The sequence below is a fragment of the Micropterus salmoides genome, unplaced genomic scaffold, assembly GCF_014851395.1.
Source record: "Micropterus salmoides isolate LMB-PRFRI ecotype aquatic unplaced genomic scaffold, ASM1485139v1 Ms_hic_scaffold_4098, whole genome shotgun sequence".
NCBI lineage: Eukaryota > Metazoa > Chordata > Actinopteri > Centrarchiformes > Centrarchidae > Micropterus > Micropterus salmoides.
The window spans coordinates 4,071-25,519 of NW_024043482.1; the positions used below are offsets into that span (position 1 = coordinate 4,071).

The window sequence follows — 21,449 nt, forward strand, 5'->3', positions numbered from 1 at the left end:
ATTACAGTACACATAAACACTAAAACTCTGATAACATCAAATGCCACATTGTGAAAGGGAACACTTTTATAATGAATAGTTAACCGTGTTGCATCTTTTACTTAGGTAACACTTCTGAGTACATCTTTCACTGCCAAGGGCACAAGTGAAAAATATTAATATTGTAGAAGGTTCAATTTAATCATCCATAAATAATGGAAATTAAAGTGCTCTTTCCTAACAAGCAATTTTTGGTTACAGAAAATAGAAATAAATACCTATAAAATAAAACCAAAAATATCAACAACATAAAAATATATTTCATAATAAAAAATCTTAAATAAAGTTGAAAGGAATAAAAAGGAGAGAATGTGCTCTGCCACAGGAGCCTAAAGGGAGTCTGCCTTTGTTTTATTACCCTTAATGGATTATACAACATTCATCTACCATTTCTATATCTATTGTAATTTGTGCTCAAAAAAAGAAATCATTCCAACTGGCACATCTTGAACCTTGAGAAATGGAGTCACTGTTTGCTACGAGCCAAGACTGAACACAGAAACACAGTGGAGAGCTTCGGGCTTTAAAAGGTCAAATGCAAATTAGCAGTTCCCCTGTAAAACTATCAAAGAACATTTCAAGTGGGTAGTCTTTTTGTTTCCCACTAAAAGGCAAAGTGAAGAACTGACGTAAGAATGTGTCAGGGTTGGTGCCACATTTCCAACTGGAGATGCACATAAATCTGTTTACACTTAATGTTCAGTAAGTTAGTTCAGATATAAAATAACATGTGTACAAATGCTGAGATAGCTTTCTTCTTTGTGCTTTATAATGTACTCAATATATGGGCATGTATACGTTTGTACTATTATTGTTTAGGGGGGGAAGGGTTCGGTCTCTGTAAAGTCATTGATGAGAAACATTTACCACGTATTGAAGAAATCCTTTCGAAACCCAAATGGATAAACTTTAAAATTTCCACGCCAAAAGCATAATTCAAGGTTAATCAGCTTCTGTACAACTGACATTTTAGATATATTATGTTCTGGATATAAAAGCTTTGTCTTCTGTTGACCCTCCCCAGCCAACTCCTTTCCCCATGACTTTGCCTCTGACACACCCTCCTCTGTTCAACCCAAGCACCACAGAGGAACCACCAAACAGACGGAGGGTGGACGTCCTTACCATGAGGGTTTTCATCTGCTTCGAGGGCTCCTGTGAGCCTTTTGACGTCCCTCCAGATCAGACTGTGGGGGCCATGAAGCAGATGGCAAAGGTAATAATGAGCTACAGAAGAGGCCCATTGCATCAATATTTTCTTGACATGGCTTGACTTGTTCTGCATGATTTGGTCATATTACTGGAGGGAAAATAATGGGTTTATCATATCTTTGGTCCAATGTTGCTTGTAATGTTGAAGTACTATGCATTGCAAAAATAGTTTTACATATGCATTTGTGTGTGCATGTAATGACAACAAATGTCAAGAAAAAGCTAAATTTCTCCACCACATGAGACATTTTTCATTCAGCTCACACGAGAAGGCAAATTAAGCTACAGACACTGAACATGGTCTGTCAAGAACTTTGTTTCTTGGTCACAATTCAGTACATTTCCACTCTGTCCCTCTCTGTAGGATAACTTTCTTGTGCAACTCTCCGATGACAAGCAGGTCCAGCAGTACCTGGAGCTGAGCTACGGCGGTGCAGCGCTGCAGGACAGCTGGGCTCTGTGCGACGTGGGCATCACAAGTGGCAGTGCCATCCGATGCCTGATAAAGGTATTAAAACATCAAAAGGGTTTAGAGATTAGGAGCTGTGTTGGGATTTGCAGTAAATATTGAGAGAGGATGCTGCATCTTTGCTCTAGGCCTATACTTCAGAAGCTGTTTTTAAAAATGTGGTGTTGGAATTAAAATGTATTTTATTTGTGAAAAAAAAAACAACATTAAAGACTGTATGTTAATTCAGAAGACTTCTGTAAGTGAAACATTGGAACACTTTATCGCTAATTCTATCACAACTTTCAAATCAATTCAAATATTTTATGAAAGTGTAATGTCAACTCAGACGTCTTATGGACTCAATTCATTTTTATGAGATTCTATTGCCATAGACAATTATTAATTCCATGGTTGTCAGAGGTCACTTATACAACTTGCACACTCTTGGAATTTGTGCGTATTTAGTTAATTTCCTTATGTTGTGCCCACATGTTTCCCCACTACATACATTCACTGACAGTTTACTTCAAAAACACATTGTTCTTAATTTTTTTACTTCAGGGCTGCTAAAATTCTCATCTTGCTTACATATTCATTACTTGAGATTATTTCTGATCAAAGACATCCTTCTTACAGTGAGTGAATTTTGTCTCAAGCTCATGCACTAATAGGGAACAAGATGTTCCCATGTGAGCAGCAGCTTGGAGGGAAATTAGTTTATGTCTGTCTGAAAGCTTTAGTTTGTCCCCATTACTCAGTTTTTAGTATTGGGACACATTCCAGGCTCATCACCAGGCAAGCTTGTGTAAAAGTTGACTAAAGGATTTAACCTCCTCTCATAAAAATAGTTGTTTTATATTGGCTTATATTGTGTTGGTCCAGTTTCCCGCTCCAGACCTTTGTATGCTTTGTCTGGGTCCGTATGCTTTGACATTTCACATCTTTTGTTTATTTTAAAGATACATTTTTGGCCACTTTAATGGGTCACCCTGGTTCTTGAAACTGTACAACCTACAAAGTGGCAATTAATTTACATACTACAGTACATTCTGTCAACCACAGGGTGGCAGCAAATTCCACTTTGCTTGTGTAATACCTTTGCTATTTTTACATTAAACAAAAAGACAGATTATATGTATAAAATGATGATTAAAAATTACAACTCCTGTCACTTCAAATTCTTGTGTTTACTAGTAATTCAAATATTTGAGTTGTGATGTAATGCTCAGTACATGGTGGTCATGGAATGCCTTTCATCCAATCACAACAGTTATACAAACAAATGAAATATAATTAAATTAACTAAGAACGGCGCGGCGGTGCAGTGGTTAGCACTGTTGCCTCACAGCAAGAAAGTCGTGTGTTCGAACCTGTCCCGGCCTTTCTGTGTGAAGTTTGCATGTTCTCCCCATGTCTGCGTGGGTTCTCCGGCTTCCTCCCACCGCGGACTAGGTTGGTAGTGTGAGTGTGACTGGTTGTTTGTCTATGTTTGTCCGATGGACTGGTGACCTGTCCAGGGTCTGCCTTTCGCCAGATGTCAGCTGGGATTGACTCCAGCCCCCTCCAGCCCATAGGATAAACGGTTGACGATGGATGGATGGATAAACAAGTCAAGATAAAATAGGTGAAAATAAAAATAGGCCTGACACAGTGCTTTACAATATAAACACATACAAAAGTTGAAGAAAAAGATAGACAATGGCATCACACAGGTGGTTTATGACAATCAATATATAAAACAAAAAAATATGCATCACACAGTAAAACCTTTATTGTAAAAATGTGTCTCAAAAAGTGAGAAAAAACAGGAATGGACTCGGGGGGCTGGATCTCCTCTGGCAGATTGTTCATGAGTGTAGGAGCCCTGACAGCAAAGGCTGAAACTGACTCATGTACCTTTCACATATATTCAGTGGGCTGTGATACTTTTTAAAACAAACACAGGGATTCATCTTGTGACTTCAGTTACTATTTTGTCTTATTAACTGCAAGGCCACTGTGCAATTACAATTCTTTTTCAGAGTGAACGAAGGCCTGTGATGCATGTGTTCAATGCTGTGACAGGAGAAACCTTACCAATCACGGGAAGCGAGGCTCTTCTGCATATGTCGGTTGCTGGATTGAAAACTGTGGTGTCCATGCAAAGCTGCCTGCCTGTCAGCACCTTCAGACTGAGCACCCCTGCTGGTGTGCAACTCTATGACTGCAACCAACTGCAAGACTATGCCATTGAACTCGGTATGGCCTGCTTTCTGTCTGCTGCAATATGATTGATGTGTGTAGTCTCATAATGAGTGCTGTGTATACCTAATGATTTAAAAATGTGTAAATAGTCGAGCGACATTTTAATTCATTCACTGACTACAGTTAGATATCATATTTTTTCTGGGCTTTTTGTTTTATAATGTCTCCAATGTGTGCTAAATGGAGTTTCTTCTACCTGTGTCTCTGTCTCACTTTCCCCTGTAACTCAGTGGGTTTTTCTCAGTGCTGGTGTCTTTAATCTGACTTTTTGAATGGTTGGAACATATTTAAAGTCAAATGGGCATCTATTATTGTTTTTAGGTTTGTAAGGTGAAAAAAGGCTATATTGTTTGCTGTCAACAACTATAGTAATGCTCACATTACTTGACAGGTTTCATTTGCTGCGTGGCCAGTGTCAACAAGGTATGAACCTAAAAGCATATGATAAACAAAATCAATAGTTTTAACCTACAGATTCCCTTTCATGTCCACTGTTTCAGATTTCATTACAATCTCTCCGTCTTAAAGCCATGCAGAGGCGAATTTGACGTTAAAACAGAATTCATCTATTTTGAAATACATAGATTTTTTTTTTTATTGAACAAAGGCACTACTCTCCGTTTGGACACATGGGATGGGTGGGTGGAGTTCCTCCAGGGTTGCCTCCTGGGCCACAGAATGACAGTCCAGAGCCACCTATCAGAGAAGAAGCCAGTAATGAGGTCAGAAATTCTCTACGTGAACCAAAGTGATAATCTCACACACAAAAGTCAGTCTTTGACTTCAATCTATTGTCCTGCTTTTCTAGATTTCAGCTGCAGGTAGCACTCTGCATTGCTGCCTCTTTAGGCCACCTGGATCTGGCAGCCTGGCTGCTGAAGAGGGGGATGCATGCTGAGGAACCAGTGGGAGTCCATCCGTTTCGCCAGTGGTGCAACCAAACCGCTCACAGAGACACTCGAAAGTGCCCCATCCACATAGCTGCAGAGAGCAGTCAGCTCCTCATCCTCAAATTATTTATCACCAAGAACCTTTTGACTTTGTCTTGTCGGGACCCTGGAGGTCGTGACCCTTTGAAAGTTGCTATTCAGTGTGGTCACAGGGATTGTGTGCGCTACTTAGCCAACAAGCTGTGCTCACTAGTATCCCTACCAAACATGTCGCTGCCCATGCGTCTCTACCTCCAGATTAAACACTGGGTGAGATTGGGACAGAAAAGGGCAATCTCCAATCAATGCCAGCACACCAGCACTGCCCTCAAAGCCAGGGTGGGTGATACGTTGCTGGTAGATGGCTTCAACCATCAAAATATGTCTTCCAAATCCAGGAAAGCTCTGATCAAACCAAGTAGAGGAATCAAGGCCAAAGCTTTGCAGCCTTTACCTCCCATCAGCAACTTACTTTCAGCATCACACCTCACTTCCAAAAGGGCACTGCCCCAAATACCCAGCCTGCAGTCTGTGAACCCTAAACAGAAAAAGCAGAACCAAGATGTGAAAAGCGGCCAATTGGATAAAATCAATATTGAAGACAGAAGCTTATGCAGGGGCAAGTTTATACTCCCGCGATAACCAGCAGAGAAAGCATTCCCAGGCCGGTATTGGTGGGTGCATCACCTAAATCTTCCCATATTCTGACTGAGTCTTTGGAGTCCTTCTCTCACCACTGTGCTGACACACCAAGAGAAAACGCCATATACTGCTTGACTATAGCCAGGTCTTTATCCTTTGTAAAGTATATTTTCATGTGCAATAAAAACACATCCTAACGGGTCTCATAATTGCCATCTTATTTGAGGCACAGCAAAGATTGTATATCAGGGATCCAAAACATGTTTTACTTGAAGTCAGATTATTTTACGCCACATATCAATTTTGTTGTATGTAATTCAGTTTGTTACCAGTTGCTAATTCAGTTTTCAGATGTACTTTTGTGTAAGCGGCACATGTAGAGTAACTAATCTAAAGTAATTAAGTTAAATGTGCTGTAGGGGCTTTTACATTTTACATTGTGTGCTACATTGCTGGATTTGGTGGGAAATCTGAATATCTAAATAACTTGATGGCACAACAGGAGATTTGTACTATACAAATCAGGAAGATGTTGCTCTGAGGTAATGTGTAAGAGAAAGGAAACATGTGGAGAGATGGCAGAAGTGTTCATTTGGAGGAAGACCTGCACTAACTGACATAAAGATAAAACAGAGAACTAAAATACTGACATAAAACAGATTGATTGTCTCATTTACACACTGTAGTTATATACCAGAGTTTCACAAATAATTGATTAATAATTGATAAGGACTATTAATCAAATGGTACACCTGACAGTTTATGTTTACTGTGTGTAATACATGTTTCTCTTATACAGTACGTTCACGGAGAAGCCTTGGTTGAAGCAGCTGAGCATAGCACGAACCCTGATCAGGAAACGTGTCCACACCTTGGCAGAATGCCCATCCTGATCTTTCACCAATCAGCCCAACTGCCTGTGGACCTCCCATCGACTGCCTGACACACTGTGGACAACGAAGAATCCTTCAGATTGACAACTGAGGAGTGTATCTAAACCTGTCTGTCTTATGTGCTTAGCAAAATCTTTGCCTTTTATTTGCTCGTCGCAGAAAGAGAGATAGACAGACATTATGACTATAGAAATTTACTTTTTATTTTTTTTAACTTACTGACAGGACATGAAATGATTCATGAATGTAATGTATTTGACAAAAGTCCAAGTAAGGACAAGCCTAGTTAAAATGACTTGCCATTGGTTGAAATACAAGGCTAAGACCACAAACATACAACAAACATAGCCTACTTCACATTTTCAATAAAGATTGAAAATGTAAAGCAGTAGTGGAAAACAAATAGTGATTAGAAGAAATGATGAGTTACCATAAACAAGAGTTACCACATATTTTGTAAAAATATAAAGTATAAACTAGCTGTCAAATGTGTTATGTTGTGCTTTATGCCAGGTAGAAATAAAGTATCACCAGTGAAAGATCAAAATTCGATTCTCACAGGAAATACAGTAGCATTATTAATCTAGTAAACATACACATAAAGCCCACAAGGGTAAAAAAAAAAAAGAGTAAAATACAGAACAGTTAGCCAAACAGTAATTCAAAGCTAGAAAGTTGTATCAGCAACGCATTAGCCTCAGGCAGCTTTCTATTAGTGGCTAGCTTGGTTTATAAACCTTTATATAACAGGAACACAGTCTCTTTCACAAGGGAGTCCTGTATAGCACAAGTAAAACACAATTTTTAAACCATGAGTTGAAAAACAATACATTACGACTAACATTAAGCTGATCATAGAAGAAATAACAATATTCGACCAAATAAACAATAACAACAACTGTAATAAAAACAGCAGTTATTATTTGGGGAGTAGATGAAAGATGTCTGTTGATATTTGATTGGACAGTGGTTTGACAAAAGGATGTAACCCTGTGCACACCTGACTGTACTCAAACTGTTATCTGTGATTATCACAAAAAATCATCTACATCTACAAATCTGTCTACACATGTTTTATGTGTGTGCCTAGATTACCAATCTTTCATAGAGTATAGCCCTCTATCACTGAATCACAAGTCCTTCACCAATTTTTCTGCTTTTCTGGTTCTGTTTTTCTTTTTCTTTGTTTTTGTCAGTGAAGACTATTTAAAAAGCTTAAAGTGCTCTTTTGATCGTATAGTCTCACACGACTGATCCTCAGTTAACAGGGCCGATTAGTATTACAAAGGTTAGAGTTCCTGTTTTCTCTGCTGTTAACTTGTTGACAGGGTCCCGCTGTTAACCGCTTTTACCAGAGTTTGTAGCGTGGACAATCTGGATTTACAGAGACGACTGTATCTAAGGAATAAGGATTGGAGTCCCTAAGTAAAAGACTTGTACAAGCAAAAAAAAAAGAAGAGGATAGAAAGGGAGATGGGGAATCCATCCATCGTCAACCGCTTATCCTGCGTACAGGGTCGCGGGGGGCTGGAGCTAATCCCAGCTGACATCAGGGGAAAGCGGGGTACACCCTGGACAGATCGCCAGTCCATCGCAGGGCCACACAAACAACCAGTCACACTCACACCTAAGGACAGTTTAGGGTCACCAATCAAACTAGTCGGCATGTCTTGGACGGTGGGTGGAAGCCGGTCCGGAGCAGCCGGAGTGAACCCACGCAGACACGGGGAGAAGATGCAATGGAGATGGGGAATGGAGGAGTAAAATAAGCAAAGGTGAGAGACCTGATTCTTCCTCATCCTATCATGCAATGTATGCAAAAGAATTATGGTGAAGACTACAAAACCATTAGAATTATGGGTGAATGAATTCGGATGAATTCGGATTATCCACAGTAGGGGGTTTCAATAAGAGACAGCTACAGCAGGTAGAAGAAAAGGGTGATTCTTTTCAGGATCCTGCTTTTATTTTCTATTTAACTCCGTAAAAAAATTTTTATATTTCCCTATTGCTTTTATGTTTTATGTAAAGGACTTTGAATTACCTTGTTGTTGAAATGTGCTATACAAATAAACTTGCCTTGCTTTCCATCTTAAAGTAAAAATAAATTCTTAATTTTTATTCACGTTTTGCTTAACTTACAGGCTGATTTTAATATTTGACATTTGGCTGATTACTACTGAATTAGTTCCCAGGTCACTCAATACCTGATGCAGTGCATGCGTTCAGATAGTAGCGCCAAAACACTTTTAATGCTGGCTTGGATACAACTTTAATTAACGTTTTCAAAAGATTTTGTCCCAGATGCTCTTTTCCTGAAAATAATTTCCTGATGGAAGTGCCTTTGAGCAAAGCGGTGGACAATGATGCAAGGTGAATTAACATCAATTGAAACTGAAATCAAACTTGGCTCAAAAACAATGCTACTATTGTATAACCTGAAAACTTAAATTGTGGGACATTTTGAAATTAATTACAACTGTGCAGCATTTCTCTCCTAACAGGACAAGGGCTGACAAACATTTGATGCATTCATTCCTTCATTCGTAATAATTAAGACAAAGTTGCCTTTACTACTTTAAGTCCAGTGGTTCTGAAATATTCGAGCACAAAAAGGCAGCATGTGTTATTGTCACAGAACTGTATGAATTCGCGTTTCAGAATCTCGCGATGTTGTGAGCCGACCCGCTAGTAGTGCTGTTGCCCCGCCAGTGAGTGATCAACCAGAGAGTAGACATGCTGAACCACTAGTTCACGTAGGATCCTGCCTGTGGTTCTCCTTACTTTATTGAAGAGTTATGACGGGGAGCATGTTTAAAACCGAACCTGTAACGTTATTTGGTAACTGATTAGCAGAAATCACAGAATCATAAAAAAACAATTGGAGAGAACTACTTGAGCCAGCCGGGTCTGACAGGGTGTAGGAATGGCAGCTCCCCGGCCGATAAAAGGCATCCTGAAAAACAAGAACAGCGGGGCAAACGTTAAATCGCTACCCGAAGACGTCCGGTCAGAGAGTCCTGAACAAGCCCCTGCACTCTCGGAGGATGACCAACAGTAAGTTTTCTGCTTAATTTAGATGTGAGCTTGGTAGTCAGGTGACGTTAGCTAACTTAGCTAGCGAAACACTTGTTAGCCTCTCTAACGTTACTGTAACGTATAAATCTCTGTGGCTGTCAGTGTGAGTCAGGAGCGTTTGCTGTCTGTATGAAAACTTTCTGGTTCATTCATCCAACAACCAGAGGCTCTCTCCTCCCTGATAAAATATTAATGGAATGAGTAAGTTAACCAAGAGCTAACGTTTATCTCTTAGCACCGTCTGTCAGGTTAGCTTGTTCGCTAGCCAGTAACAGTTAATGTCAGACCACGACAGGTAATGTGGTTGTGACGGTCGGTAACGAGTGTTAACGTTGTTATTAGTCAGAGACTCTCACCGTCGACTTACTTAACTTAGTGGTAATTAAAAAATGTGGGTAATTATTGTTAAACAGTGACAGCCACAGGAACTATGACCATATTAGGGCAAACCATTAACACCAACTTAGACAGAGGTCTTGCTCAATCTAATGTACATAACTTTACAGTAAGCAAGGTTATTGTTTACCTCCTATTGACATGTCCTCATATTACCAAACATTACCTGCCCGTATCAATAGTTTGACGCCATTATGTAAGTCTTTAAAAATCCAGCACTATGTTAGGAAATGATTTAAACTAACTTAGGGCTGAACAATTAATCGAAATCCCAATATGCCCTACTGCAATTTTCAAATGGCAGGCAGGAGGTGCAATATTTGTTAAAGGCAAAATGTGTATCAAAAATAAATTAAATATTGTCGTGCTGCAGAGATTTGCTGGCCGACACATCATATTCTACAGACTATATTTGGTAAAGATCCAAATCACACCATAACTATTTAAATACGTTTTTCACTGAAGATGAGAATAATTACTGTATGTAAAAAGTATCATTCCCTATTGCAAATCAAATCATAATTGCAATATCAGTAAAAATAATCACAATTAGATATTTTTTCAAAATCATTTAGCCCTAATTTAAACCACACCCATCAAACACTGAAGATGTGCTTTCTTCATATGAAAAAGATAGCATAATTTGTAAATAGGGCTGGGCAATATGGCCAAAAATGTTATCATGATAACAAATTTTACATCATTCAATATCAATAATTATCATGATAAATGTCATCATTATTTTTTTCCAAGTTGAAAGACTGATTTTTGCTCCTTAGTGAAGTTAATTGTGGTTTTAAATTATTCTTGATGGTCAGAATATGACAAACACTTGCCAAACAGTGGATCACTTCACAAATCTGAGGCAGGTAACATTCAAAACAGTTATTATAATATTTTTTCAAAAACTATGCATAAAATAAGTGAAATCTATTTTCAGTCCCTTTTCCTCAGCAAAACAAATATTTTAATAGAAAACATAAGTGCTAATTCTTTCGTGATTCAAATTTAATTGAATCAAACATTTATTGAAAACTTGTTATATTGTTATTGAGGAAAATTATATTGCGATAATTATCATTATTGTTTTATTGCCCAGCACTGTTTGTAAGAGGAACAGGGTATTAAGCAGTGCATGGTCTGCTATAAGTTACATGAGAGTGATCAAGATCTAGGCCATTTCCAATATAACTAAAAGGCTCAAAAAATTTCAGGGTGTTGACACTGAGCTTATTGATGAAGCTTAAAATTAAACATGTTAAATAATATGTCTTGCTCAAAGCCTTTGACCAAGCAGACCTGGGTGTAGCCCATGTTATGGTCCCAGTCTGTTTCAAAAGAGTGTGGTGGACTAGACTATTCAGATCTGATCATCTTACACTCACCTCTGCTTTAGTTCTTGTACAACCATCTCATAAGAATGCTGTTGAATATTATTAATTATCATTATAACTGCTCTCAAATCCCCATCACACATCTCATGTGCCCTGTACTTTGGGACCCTATTGACTGTCAGAGGACATCTCACATTGCTCAGCTTAACTTCCATCGTGATGTTGGCCAGGATGATTGATTGGCTCATTCATCCACTCGCAGTAGAGGATGCCTGACAAAAATATCAAACTTGTTCGATGGCAATGGGGACACCCGCTGAGGTCAAGAACATTGCAGGGCAAATATACTGGGGTATGGCAACAGTGTCTCAGTTTAGTGAGTTTACAGAGCTAGCTGCAGATTGTGAAAACTTGTCTGGGACTGCTAAATCAGCTGTTCTGCTCGTTTAATAGGTGCTCTGCCTCGGGGTCGGGCTGACAAAAATTGGAACTTGGTTTCTCTCTCTGGAGCCTTGCCTTCTCCTATGCATTGATATTATTGACACTGACACTTTTACTGTGGCAGTGAGACATAACGCCCAGATCACCAGCTCCTGTTAAGTTACTTCAGTGCTCGGCTTTTCCACAGCCACTTTTCAGTCTCCTCTTTGCCCCCTGGAAACTCCGGATAGTCAGATCTTACCAAAGATGGCATTATATTGGAACAAGTTATGTAAATTATATATTCAGGAAAAATCATGCCCTTAATTTTTTATTATAAAATATTCCTATTTTCTTTGCTGTTGGGAATATCTTGCCCTGGGTTTCAAAGTTAATCATACATCAGACTATGTAAAGGAGATTTGCAGATATGAGGGAGGCTTTTTTTTCCATGTCATGATTGGTTTTTAAAAAATTTGATAAAACACAAAAATAAATTTATTTGCATAATTTTTTTATAGCTGTGGCATTATATAATTGTGGGTGGAAAAACACATTGTTGGATATTTATGTGTGTCGCTATGTATGTCATCTGCGAACATGCCCGTGAGAAACTGGGTAAAAAGACACAAAGCAAAAAACAGTGCAGCCAGGGCTGTGCAGGAAGTATTCTCAGGCTTAATGCATTGCTGGTTCAAATCCCATCTGAGTTTGAACATTTGAAAGTGCCCCTGAGCAAGAATATCTCACTGAAAAGCACATCTTCCAATCTGTTTTTAAAACACAAGCTGAAAAAATAAAGCATTATTTAAAACATGTTGCCAACAAACATGGCTTAAAATATGTTGATGTGATTAAGTCTAAAAAATAAATACACAAACATAAGAGGGCATTTAAGGCTTTACATGAATTGAATTCTGTTTGATGTACAGTCAGGGTGAATTAACACCACCCACCTGCCAAATGCTGCTAAGTCTTTGGTGCTAGATGGCGATTCTGCCCACAGTTGGGTTGGGCAGTATCATCTGTGGAATTTTAATCCCCTTTTAAAAGCATTAGATCTAATACAAATTAGGAGTCATTAGAAAAATTACATGGTTATAGGATGATGTTTCTGATCATTTAGATCTCAAGTGTGTGGGGGGGGGGGGGGTTAGCTAGCACTAACCACCTTCAATTTCCAGCAGTTGGGGAAAAAACAGAAAGGCTTTATATCAACAGACACGCTGTGACCTACACTGTACATTTACTGCCAGACTGACAACTAATCTTTTCTCTGCTATGCTCGCTGTCACCGTCACTTTCTGCCACCTGTAACGTAGATGTCCTTTGAAAAGTGAAGAGAGGGAGCTGCTTTGATTACATTACGCTTTAATTACTTGTTTAATGAAATGTATGGGGCTGATTGTTCTTATGTTGTATATATGATGCTTTGGCAATGTTATTACATTCTTGCCAATAAAGCTAATTTGAATTGAATTGAATTGAAAGCTAGCCAAGCGTTGAGTGTTGCTTGCACAGTGTGTGAGTGAAAATCATTAGTTGCACATGATATTAATGATTGTGTGAAATCTTAGTTGTGGCGGCGGTATATGTTATGTGCACGCCACATACTGTCCGCTTAGGTGCTGCACTTCCAAGTTCCACCTTTGCATTCCGTCAACATTATGTTACCAATTAACATTTAGAAAATGCCTTGCATTTTTGACGTGTAAAGCAATTCTATTTTTTTCCCCTATCCCCTAGAACTCATTCTGGCTTTCTTTTTGTTTCTCTGCACAACGTAAAGCAGAAACAGGGCATCAGTATCCATTTTCCTAAGCTTCCAACACAGCTGGAGTGCACAGAGCATGGTTGGGGCCACAGAACGTTATTGTTCATGAGTGTGGATGCTCACATCGGTATAGTTACCATTATTGTTATGGTTCTTGGTGTGGAGGGCCCTTTAGTAACAGTCCTCTCTGAGCTGCAGAGTGAGAAATTAGGCCATAGAAGGATGGCAGTTATTATTCCATCCATTTCCAACAGTGAATCAAGCCTTTTCTGTGTTGATACAAAATAGTCTTTCTCGGAGTGATGAGGAAGTAGAGGAAAAACAGTTTTCTGGAAGAATCCTGTGTGCAGCCAAGCACCAAATCCACAGAGGAAAAACAAGGGCTGACGGTGCTGTACCATGCTGCCAGTGTCGGCCCCATGTCAGTGTTATTGTTTTGACCTACCTAAACGATGACCTTACAATGTCATACACCTCTAGTATGCTAAACCTTTGGCATAGAACATTGACTACTTAGGCATGGTCTTTTTATTAAGCTTTATATCTACCATTGTTCAGGACAGCATTGCTCACATCGGGCTTGACAACAGCCCATGTGAACATGTTTTCCTTCTTATCTGCTCCAATTGTGTGGAGCATATTGCATTGCCTTCCCAGCTCATTCTACAGTACCCTGACGATATCCTGAATCACCAACCACCCGGCATTATATTTCTTTTGACAACTTTCTGTCTATGTTTAAACAATCCAGCTTCCCTCCATAGATTTGTAGGACAAACATGAAACCATGACGTAACACTCAGTGGTTGTTAGTTACAGCCTGTTTGAATTATTTTTAATTGCCTATTAGTTAGTGGAGACAACCACGATCTGTGGTAGTCAACTTAACTAAAGTAGACGAAGATGAACCAGTGAAAATACAAATAATTGTGTGCATTTTGTTACAAAAGATAGAGATAAAAAATATAAGGACTAATGATTCTGAAATGACATTGAAAGTGTGGATTATACAGCAACCCACATGTTCTATTTTATTAACTTGCAGCTCCATTTCATTTCTTTTAGCATTGTCACTTTTGTTATCCCTTCAATCACTCACTATTATTTAGTTAACAGTGATGTATGAGCCTCACACCCACTCATAAATAATTCATTGCATCCATGAAACTCAATCTCTCTTTCACTGTCTTGCGAGCCCGATCATCCCGACTGTGTGATCGACAGTTTGACTGGCAGGGAGGGAATCTCTGACTTTCCATATCGTGGAGGGAAAAATACCACTCAGGCATTTCACCCTCCTGTGTACAGGTGAGTTAAGGTCAGCTGTTGAGCTGGCAGAGAGAATTAATACAGTTTCCTTATTGATAGGAAATATCTGAAATTTCTCAATTCCTAACCCTTAATACCATAGTTACCAAGCAGTAGGATAGGATCTGCTGATTAGGAAGTTTCTGTAAAACGGCCCCTGGTCTATCATGATTAAGAGCAGTAACTGCTTTAGGAATACTGCAGAAAAACGAAGTAAAAACACTTTATCTCCCTCTTTATTATCTCCTATATTCTTGTAATAGAGGTGAGTGATATATTTAGTGTAATGGTGTAAAGTTGTTAAAATGAAACGCTTGACCTTTGAAATCATCAGATTGTTGTAACTGCAGTAAGTTAGTTTGGTCTCTTGCCTCACTTAGATTCAGCTTCATGTCACAAAACACTAATTTTTCCTGTTAGTATAACAGTGAAAATCCCTTGCTTACTTCAAATTTCTACACATTATGACCTTACTGTGGCCACTGATGTGGGTTAGGGCCAGTGTATTCAATGTGCAGTCCCCACTCATTATGCTACTTCCACTCTGATGCCCTTTACCCCACCTAAAGTCTGATAGATGGCTTAAGTAACTGTTTTAGTCCTAAATCTAGCTTGCTATCTATCAAACTCTGTGTAAGCTTTGATTGTGCTTACTGATGCCTGAGGAAGGAGCCAAAGGATTTGCAATTGTGTTGAGTGTATGTCAACCACTACAGAAAATGGCAGAAAATCTCAAATAGGAAATGAGAAACATTGTGAAATTATTGGGCAATGACGATATCAACTCTAACGTCTATGAGTTTAACCAAAGGTTGGCAACAGCAAGAAGAAACTTGTGAAATCTACAAAGATTCTTAGAGGTGACTGTGTAAAAAATGCTTCTTTGGCAAAGGTTCTTTGCCAAAAACATTCAATAACTGGCAGGAAGTGGAAAAGAAATAATTTAGATTTGATTAAATCCACATCATTCAACTAAAGGTAATTTACTACTGTTTTTTAAGGACCTGTCATTCATTTAGATGATGCTTGTTTTTTTTTTCTGGGGAAAAAGGACGCAAGTAAAATTAATGAGCATCTCCCTTCATGGCCGGTCCAAATTTCCTTCTCTGCTGCTTTTGGCTTGAGACAGTACGTGGAAGCAGTGTATTCTATGCATTTTCACCAGCCACTGTCTGCACTGTCAAACAAGGGCATGCTATTGGTAGCTTTAGCCAGTAGTGGAGAGCACAGGGCTGGACCTTTCCACCTCACTACCCTCTGACTATGCTACCTGATAGCACAGCTCAGCTCTCAATGATGACTCACTCTATTTAATGAGTTTTCCTGAAGCGTTATGTCGCCAGCTATTGACCACCTTGGAGAGGTCATCATTATCACGTAAGAGATACAGCTCTGTATTTAGTGTGCGCTAGTAGTTGGTGTTTTTTTTTCTTTCTTTCTTGCAGAGGCAGGTGCATCATCGTTGTATTAAATTTTTTTTGTAATGAATGAACAAAAAAAAACAGAGGTTTGGTGGAAATAGAACATGGTTGGCTGCTTTTGGTGTGTGTTGTGTAACTACACACACTAGAAACACTACAGACTTACTAACGGCTAACATTGTTATGCACACACACACCCAGATGTTAACTCAGGGTAGTCAGAGTAAAATATTAATGTTATATAAATACATGTATAATTATATGTACTCTTAGTATTATTTTCTTCAAAAATCAGAGTGATTGTCCATCACTGCGTGTTTTTGATGCAGTTCTGGACCCGGACTGTAGAGGATTGCTATATGTAGTATAGGGGTATGCACTCTTTGCGCTCTCTAGATTTGCTCGTGTTCCAGTAACACAAACCCAACCAACAAGGTAGCTAATTTTATAACATGAGTCTGCATGCTCAGTATGTTGGTCAAGGATACTTTATCAGGATCCGATCAGGCTGAGCAGCATTGGCCTATGTGCTTGTCTGTTTACAGAGTGGTTTCTCAAACAATTAGGCCACTTTGCTGCTCATAAGTAGGCCAGCAGCTCGTCATATTTCGAGGTGTGAATCTCCACTAGCCACATGATTAGATTACAATTCACCTGTCAACGATTCGAATGGACTTTTGATAGCATTATCAAATATTCATAAATATAAATAGGGTGGACAAAGTAATAGAAACACCAGTCAGTATAACACAGTGCAGTTCAACAGCACCACACACTCCTGCCTTCAAAATCAACACCGCTCTGAAACAGCTTCAACAGAACATTATAACCTTCATGGAGGTTGGATTCATTGCAGGACATTTACACTGCATTGGTTTGTGCTAGCTGTACTTAATAAATTCAATAACTTATTGACCTCTTAAGGATGCATGCATGCAAGCTGGTTAAGTAAAGCCTAATACCAAAGTGAACTCCTGAGAAACAGAGTCGGTGCGGCATCCAGGGAAATCGACGTGGCCCAGCATCCACAACCTAGTTGATTGACTTATTGACAAATCCCTGAGTGCGTACTTGTGTGTGTGTGTGTGTGTGTGTCATTGTTAAAGTGGTGCAGGGCAGGCCACAACACCTATACAATCAAGAAATTAGTTGCAGTGGAACTAAATGAAGTGCCAAGGGATTGGGGTTTGCCACGTTAACTATCAACAGGAAGAATATGAAAATTGATTTTGTCCTCCAATTTGCTGCTTATCTTGGGAACTTGGGAGGACCCTCTTCAGTGCTTTGGGACAGAGAGAATGATATGGTGTATTTGCTCTGCAGGCTTGTAGCAGCAGGTAGTAGATTTAGCATCTCTCTCGCGTTCCACACCCCCTGCCTGCCTGTCTCCCTTTGTTCCATGACTAAGGTCAAGACTGATGGACAGTGACTTTGCAGAAAAGGTCAGGGAGAGCAGACTGGTGGTTTAACCCAAGCCGGATAACTCCCAGAAGCACCTGGATAAATAGTGTTAGGTTTCAGCTTAGTTTGTTAGGAAATTAAAATGATGAAAAAGCATGAGAATGCTAATGAGACAATGAAAACTACACAGGTTTACAGTAAAATGAAAGAGGAAGAAAAATGGAGAGTGGGGCTACAAAGACCAAATGACATCAAAGCTCAAAAAGATGTCAAATGCAATATAACAAAATCTTAATAGACAGTGACATGATGCATATTTTTTCTTCCTGTGAGTTAAAAGAAATGTTTTCATTTCCTCTCCCCTGAACTTTATTCCCAGGTGCTGTTGTAGTTTTTGTTTCTGTTCATTTCCCCTAAGGATTTGAAAGGGCAGCAAGGATTAGAGTAATTTTGAACAAAAAGCCCCAAACAGAGCATGTGGAGGTGACAACTTATTCCCCAGGGAATGGAACCATTTGGGGAATTAGGAACAGGTGTGTGTTTCGACTCTAGAAAAAGCAATTGTATGAAATGAGACTGTTGTCAGATATTTGACCTTTATTCACTCACAGCTGATCAGCCGTAGCGCTCAGTCAGCCTTATTCGCATCCGTGATGGATTACACAAAAGCAAATAACCATGTCTCTTCCTGAAAGACGTCAGAAACCAAATTGGTGCAGATGACATTTCCGGGCTTCTTTGTCTGCGTGTTCCCAAAATATGCAGTCTGAGTGAAAACTGGGGCATGTTCAGTCCTCGATTAAATCTGCCCGCTCTTCTCCCCGGAGGAGTCTGTGGAATGCGATGGTGGGTGGGTAGCTGGTGCGCGGCGGTCCGAATTTCATTTATGTCTCATTGTTTTTTTCTTTTATCCTTCTTACAGGAAGAAATCCCAGAAATGGGATGAGATGAACATCCTGGCCACGTACCATCCAGCCGACAAAGACTATGGTCTGATGAAGATTGATGAACCAAGCACACCTTACAACAGGTTTTTTTTTTTTTTTCTCCTTTAGCTTTTTCTGTTGATAACACTGTTTTTTTTTCTTTGAAAATATTTTAAATGCTAAATTTAAATTCGAAGTTATCTGGAGACATTCATTTAGTAGAGGCTTGTAAAAAAGTGTACCTCTATCTGCCCCTAAAATTATCACGTAGCCAGTTTAGAGCGTTAACCAGTGCCAGTGTAGGAGAGATAAGTGTGTGTTGGTGTTACAGGGATGTCTCAGCAGGTTAGTAATCCAATATGTCAGGGTGCTGCAGGGAAGGTCACCCTTGTCACAGACCTTTCCCTCTGTGCTCTCCTTCCTCTCTACCCTTCATCCCTTCTGTCGACCTGTCTCTTTGGCAGCTGCACTTCCTCTCCTTCCCAATCCTCCCTCCCTCGCCTCGTTTTCATCTTATCTTTACTCTGTTCATTTCTCTCTTTCAGGATGGTGGGGGACGAAGATGATGAGGGCGCGCTGAGTGACTCTGATGGCCACAGCGGACTCGCAGCTGATGACCTGGCATCAAAGTAAGAATTACATGTGGAACGGAGGGAGACGAGTACAAACCAAGTACAGAGATAATTAGGTTATCACTGTAACTGCTAAGCGCTGTAGCCTTTTGATTTTAAATGTTTCTGTAGCTGCTGGAGCAGTGTGTAGCATTTTAGATTTCTTGTGAAGTAGAACTATAACCTGGAAAAGGGAGAACAGTGTTTGGCCCAGATAAGCCACACCTGAACACACTCACCGATGTCCTTGTCCTCCCAACAAGAATGTGTCGTAACTGATAAGGGCTTATTTACTGTACAGTCTCTGAAGTCCTTAAGAGCACTTTACTGCAGCTTCAGACTGAGAAGACACATTTTGGACAAGACATTACGAGAAAAAATTTGCAGTACTATTGTTTTATAAACACTGTCTTTCTCTGGAAACATATTAATCAATTTTTATCCCTATAACTGATTTGCCAGCTGGTGTCACGACCTTTTATATAGCATACCCCAATGGCATCCAGATGTAACCTCCTAGTTAGTGGTGGTGTAATTGAGCAGCTGCTCAGCTGCAGCCTCCAGGTCAGAGTTGTCCTGCCAGAAAGTTGTGGCTCCAGATTGGGTTTACTAAATGCGTCTTGACAAACTTCCATCTTGACCTCCTTTTTCCACTGAAAGACAATAGAGCTGGGAGAACCACGGTAAAGGTCAGCAGTAACCCAAACTAATGTAAAATTGGCGTGTCCTGTTCACTGAGCAGACAGCAGTATGGTTCACTGCAGGTCTGTTCAATTTGTGGCTCTGAAAGGTACTCAGTGTACTCACTGTGTGTGTGTGTGTGTGTGTGTGTGTGTGTGTGTGTTTTTAAGATGTTTTAATACAGCAATAAAACGCACCAGTGAGGGAAAAAAAAAAGCATATCTCTATTATAGGTTCTGCATAGCGTACACACAAACAATATAACATTTGATAAAACCAATTATAAACCAAACGGACACACTCACACCCCATGGTACTGTGTGGAGGTAAGTGTTACTCTGTTTATTCATTATCTGACAGCATTTCTTTGTTTTCATGGAAATGCTTTGTGCATTTCTCGGCCACAATCGCTGCTGGTCAGTAAACAATGGCTTTATGGGTGTTTCCCCAGCCTTGAATTCCAGGAGGAAAAAACTGTTATGCGATGTAAGGAAAAAAGCTCTAAATTATACTGGCTACTGTTAGTACTACAGATATGTTTTAAGTTGTTTTAAAGCAAATGCCACTGTGAATATACTTTTACACTGTGCAAACTGTTTTGAATATATTTATTTTTCTGTGACCAGATAATTTTTAAAAGAAGAAATCCGCATGAAGTTAAAATGTTAGGTTCATCAGTTTAACAACCACCTGTGGAGAGTGCCAAGGGTCAGAGCCACAATGCAGTAAAAATTGAAGTAACAAATACTTCTGTGACTCTAGACTAATCCTAAAATAAATGTGCATTGCCAAGATTTCATTTTAGTTTTGCGTGAAGCAGCAGTGTTGTTTAGCTTACAAAGAAATCTTTGTGTTGCATGTTCGTCTATCCTGTGAGAGGGATCTCTTTTTTTTTTTTATAGGGAATGATTTTCCTTATCCGAATTTGGGATAGAGGGTGTGGTGTACAGATTACAAATCCCCTGAGGCAATCTTGTGATTTGTGATATTGGGCTGTATAAATAACATCAACTTTACTAGACTGATAATCAGTAACCGAAAGGTTCCGGTGTTTGTTCCTCAGACTCAAAGAACTAAAGCCTCTTTCCGTGCACCCGCAAAGTCTTTTTTGAATGAGAGTGCGATTGTGATCTCTTTTTTTTTAACCTGAAAATCTTGAAGAACAGCAGTTTTATCAAAACAGCCGATCACATTGTAACTCCTGGATAAGCAGAAGCAACTTCACCCTGACAAGTTTTTCTGTGGAAAGAAATATATCACTCAGAGCTCTGGATGGTAATGGGAGCTTGAGATGTGTATTTGCTGTGGGCCAACGTGCTTACATAAGTGCACTGATGCAGGGATGGGGGTGTGTGCACCACAGAGAGGATAGTGATCAGCTCCAGGCTTGCAAGTCAATTAGGGGCCTTTGTTTACTTCCACACAGAGTGCCTTCCATTGTTTTACACTAAACCCTCCAGATAGAACAACAGCTGCTCTTTTCCTCTGTCCTCTTGTTGTTTAATCTCTCTCTCGTCCATCAATTATCCAACTATGCTTTCCTTAAATTTACCTCCCTCGTCTCTAATTCGCTGCATCACTTACACCTTCTCTCTTCCTTCCCATCTCAGTTTTGATCCCCCATCCGCCTTGGATATCTGATACCATTACTGGGTGCATTTTGAAACTGTAGGGAAATTGGCAGTCTTC

General features: G+C 39.6%; 2 protein-coding genes across 2 annotated transcripts; both read left to right on the forward strand.

Moving 5' to 3' along the window:
- The first annotated feature begins 477 nt into the window (after positions 1-477).
- Positions 478-7,585, forward strand: LOC119887260 (protein ANKUB1-like). Its single transcript, XM_038698135.1, is given in 7 exon segments — positions 478-1,255; positions 1,616-1,759; positions 3,724-3,940; positions 4,554-4,668; positions 4,755-5,516; positions 5,519-5,662; positions 6,317-7,585. Coding segments are annotated over 7 exon segments (1,653 nt in total). The 5' UTR covers positions 478-1,078; the 3' UTR covers positions 6,411-7,585.
- A 1,522-nt stretch (positions 7,586-9,107) lies between these two features.
- LOC119887261 (protein phosphatase inhibitor 2-like) lies at positions 9,108-21,431 on the forward strand. Its single transcript, XM_038698136.1, has 3 exons — positions 9,108-9,467; positions 18,465-18,572; positions 19,014-21,431. The coding sequence occupies exons 1-3, from the start codon at positions 9,337-9,339 to the stop codon at positions 19,099-19,101; spliced, it is 327 nt and encodes a 108-aa protein (XP_038554064.1). The 5' UTR covers positions 9,108-9,336; the 3' UTR covers positions 19,102-21,431.
- The last annotated feature ends 18 nt before the right edge of the window (positions 21,432-21,449 follow it).

What these genes read in the sequence shown, in the direction of transcription:
- LOC119887261 (XM_038698136.1), top strand. Translation starts at nt 9,337, where the DNA reads ATGGCAGCTCCCCGGCCGATAAAAGGCATCCTGAAAAACAAGAACAGC. An exon ending in CTCTCGGAGGATGACCAACA is followed by an intron (nt 9,468 to 18,464) that starts GTAAGTTTTCTG and finishes TCCTTCTTACAG; the next exon opens with GAAGAAATCCCAGAAATGGG. An exon ending in CCAAGCACACCTTACAACAG is followed by an intron (nt 18,573 to 19,013) that starts GTTTTTTTTTTT and finishes TCTCTCTTTCAG; the next exon opens with GATGGTGGGGGACGAAGATG.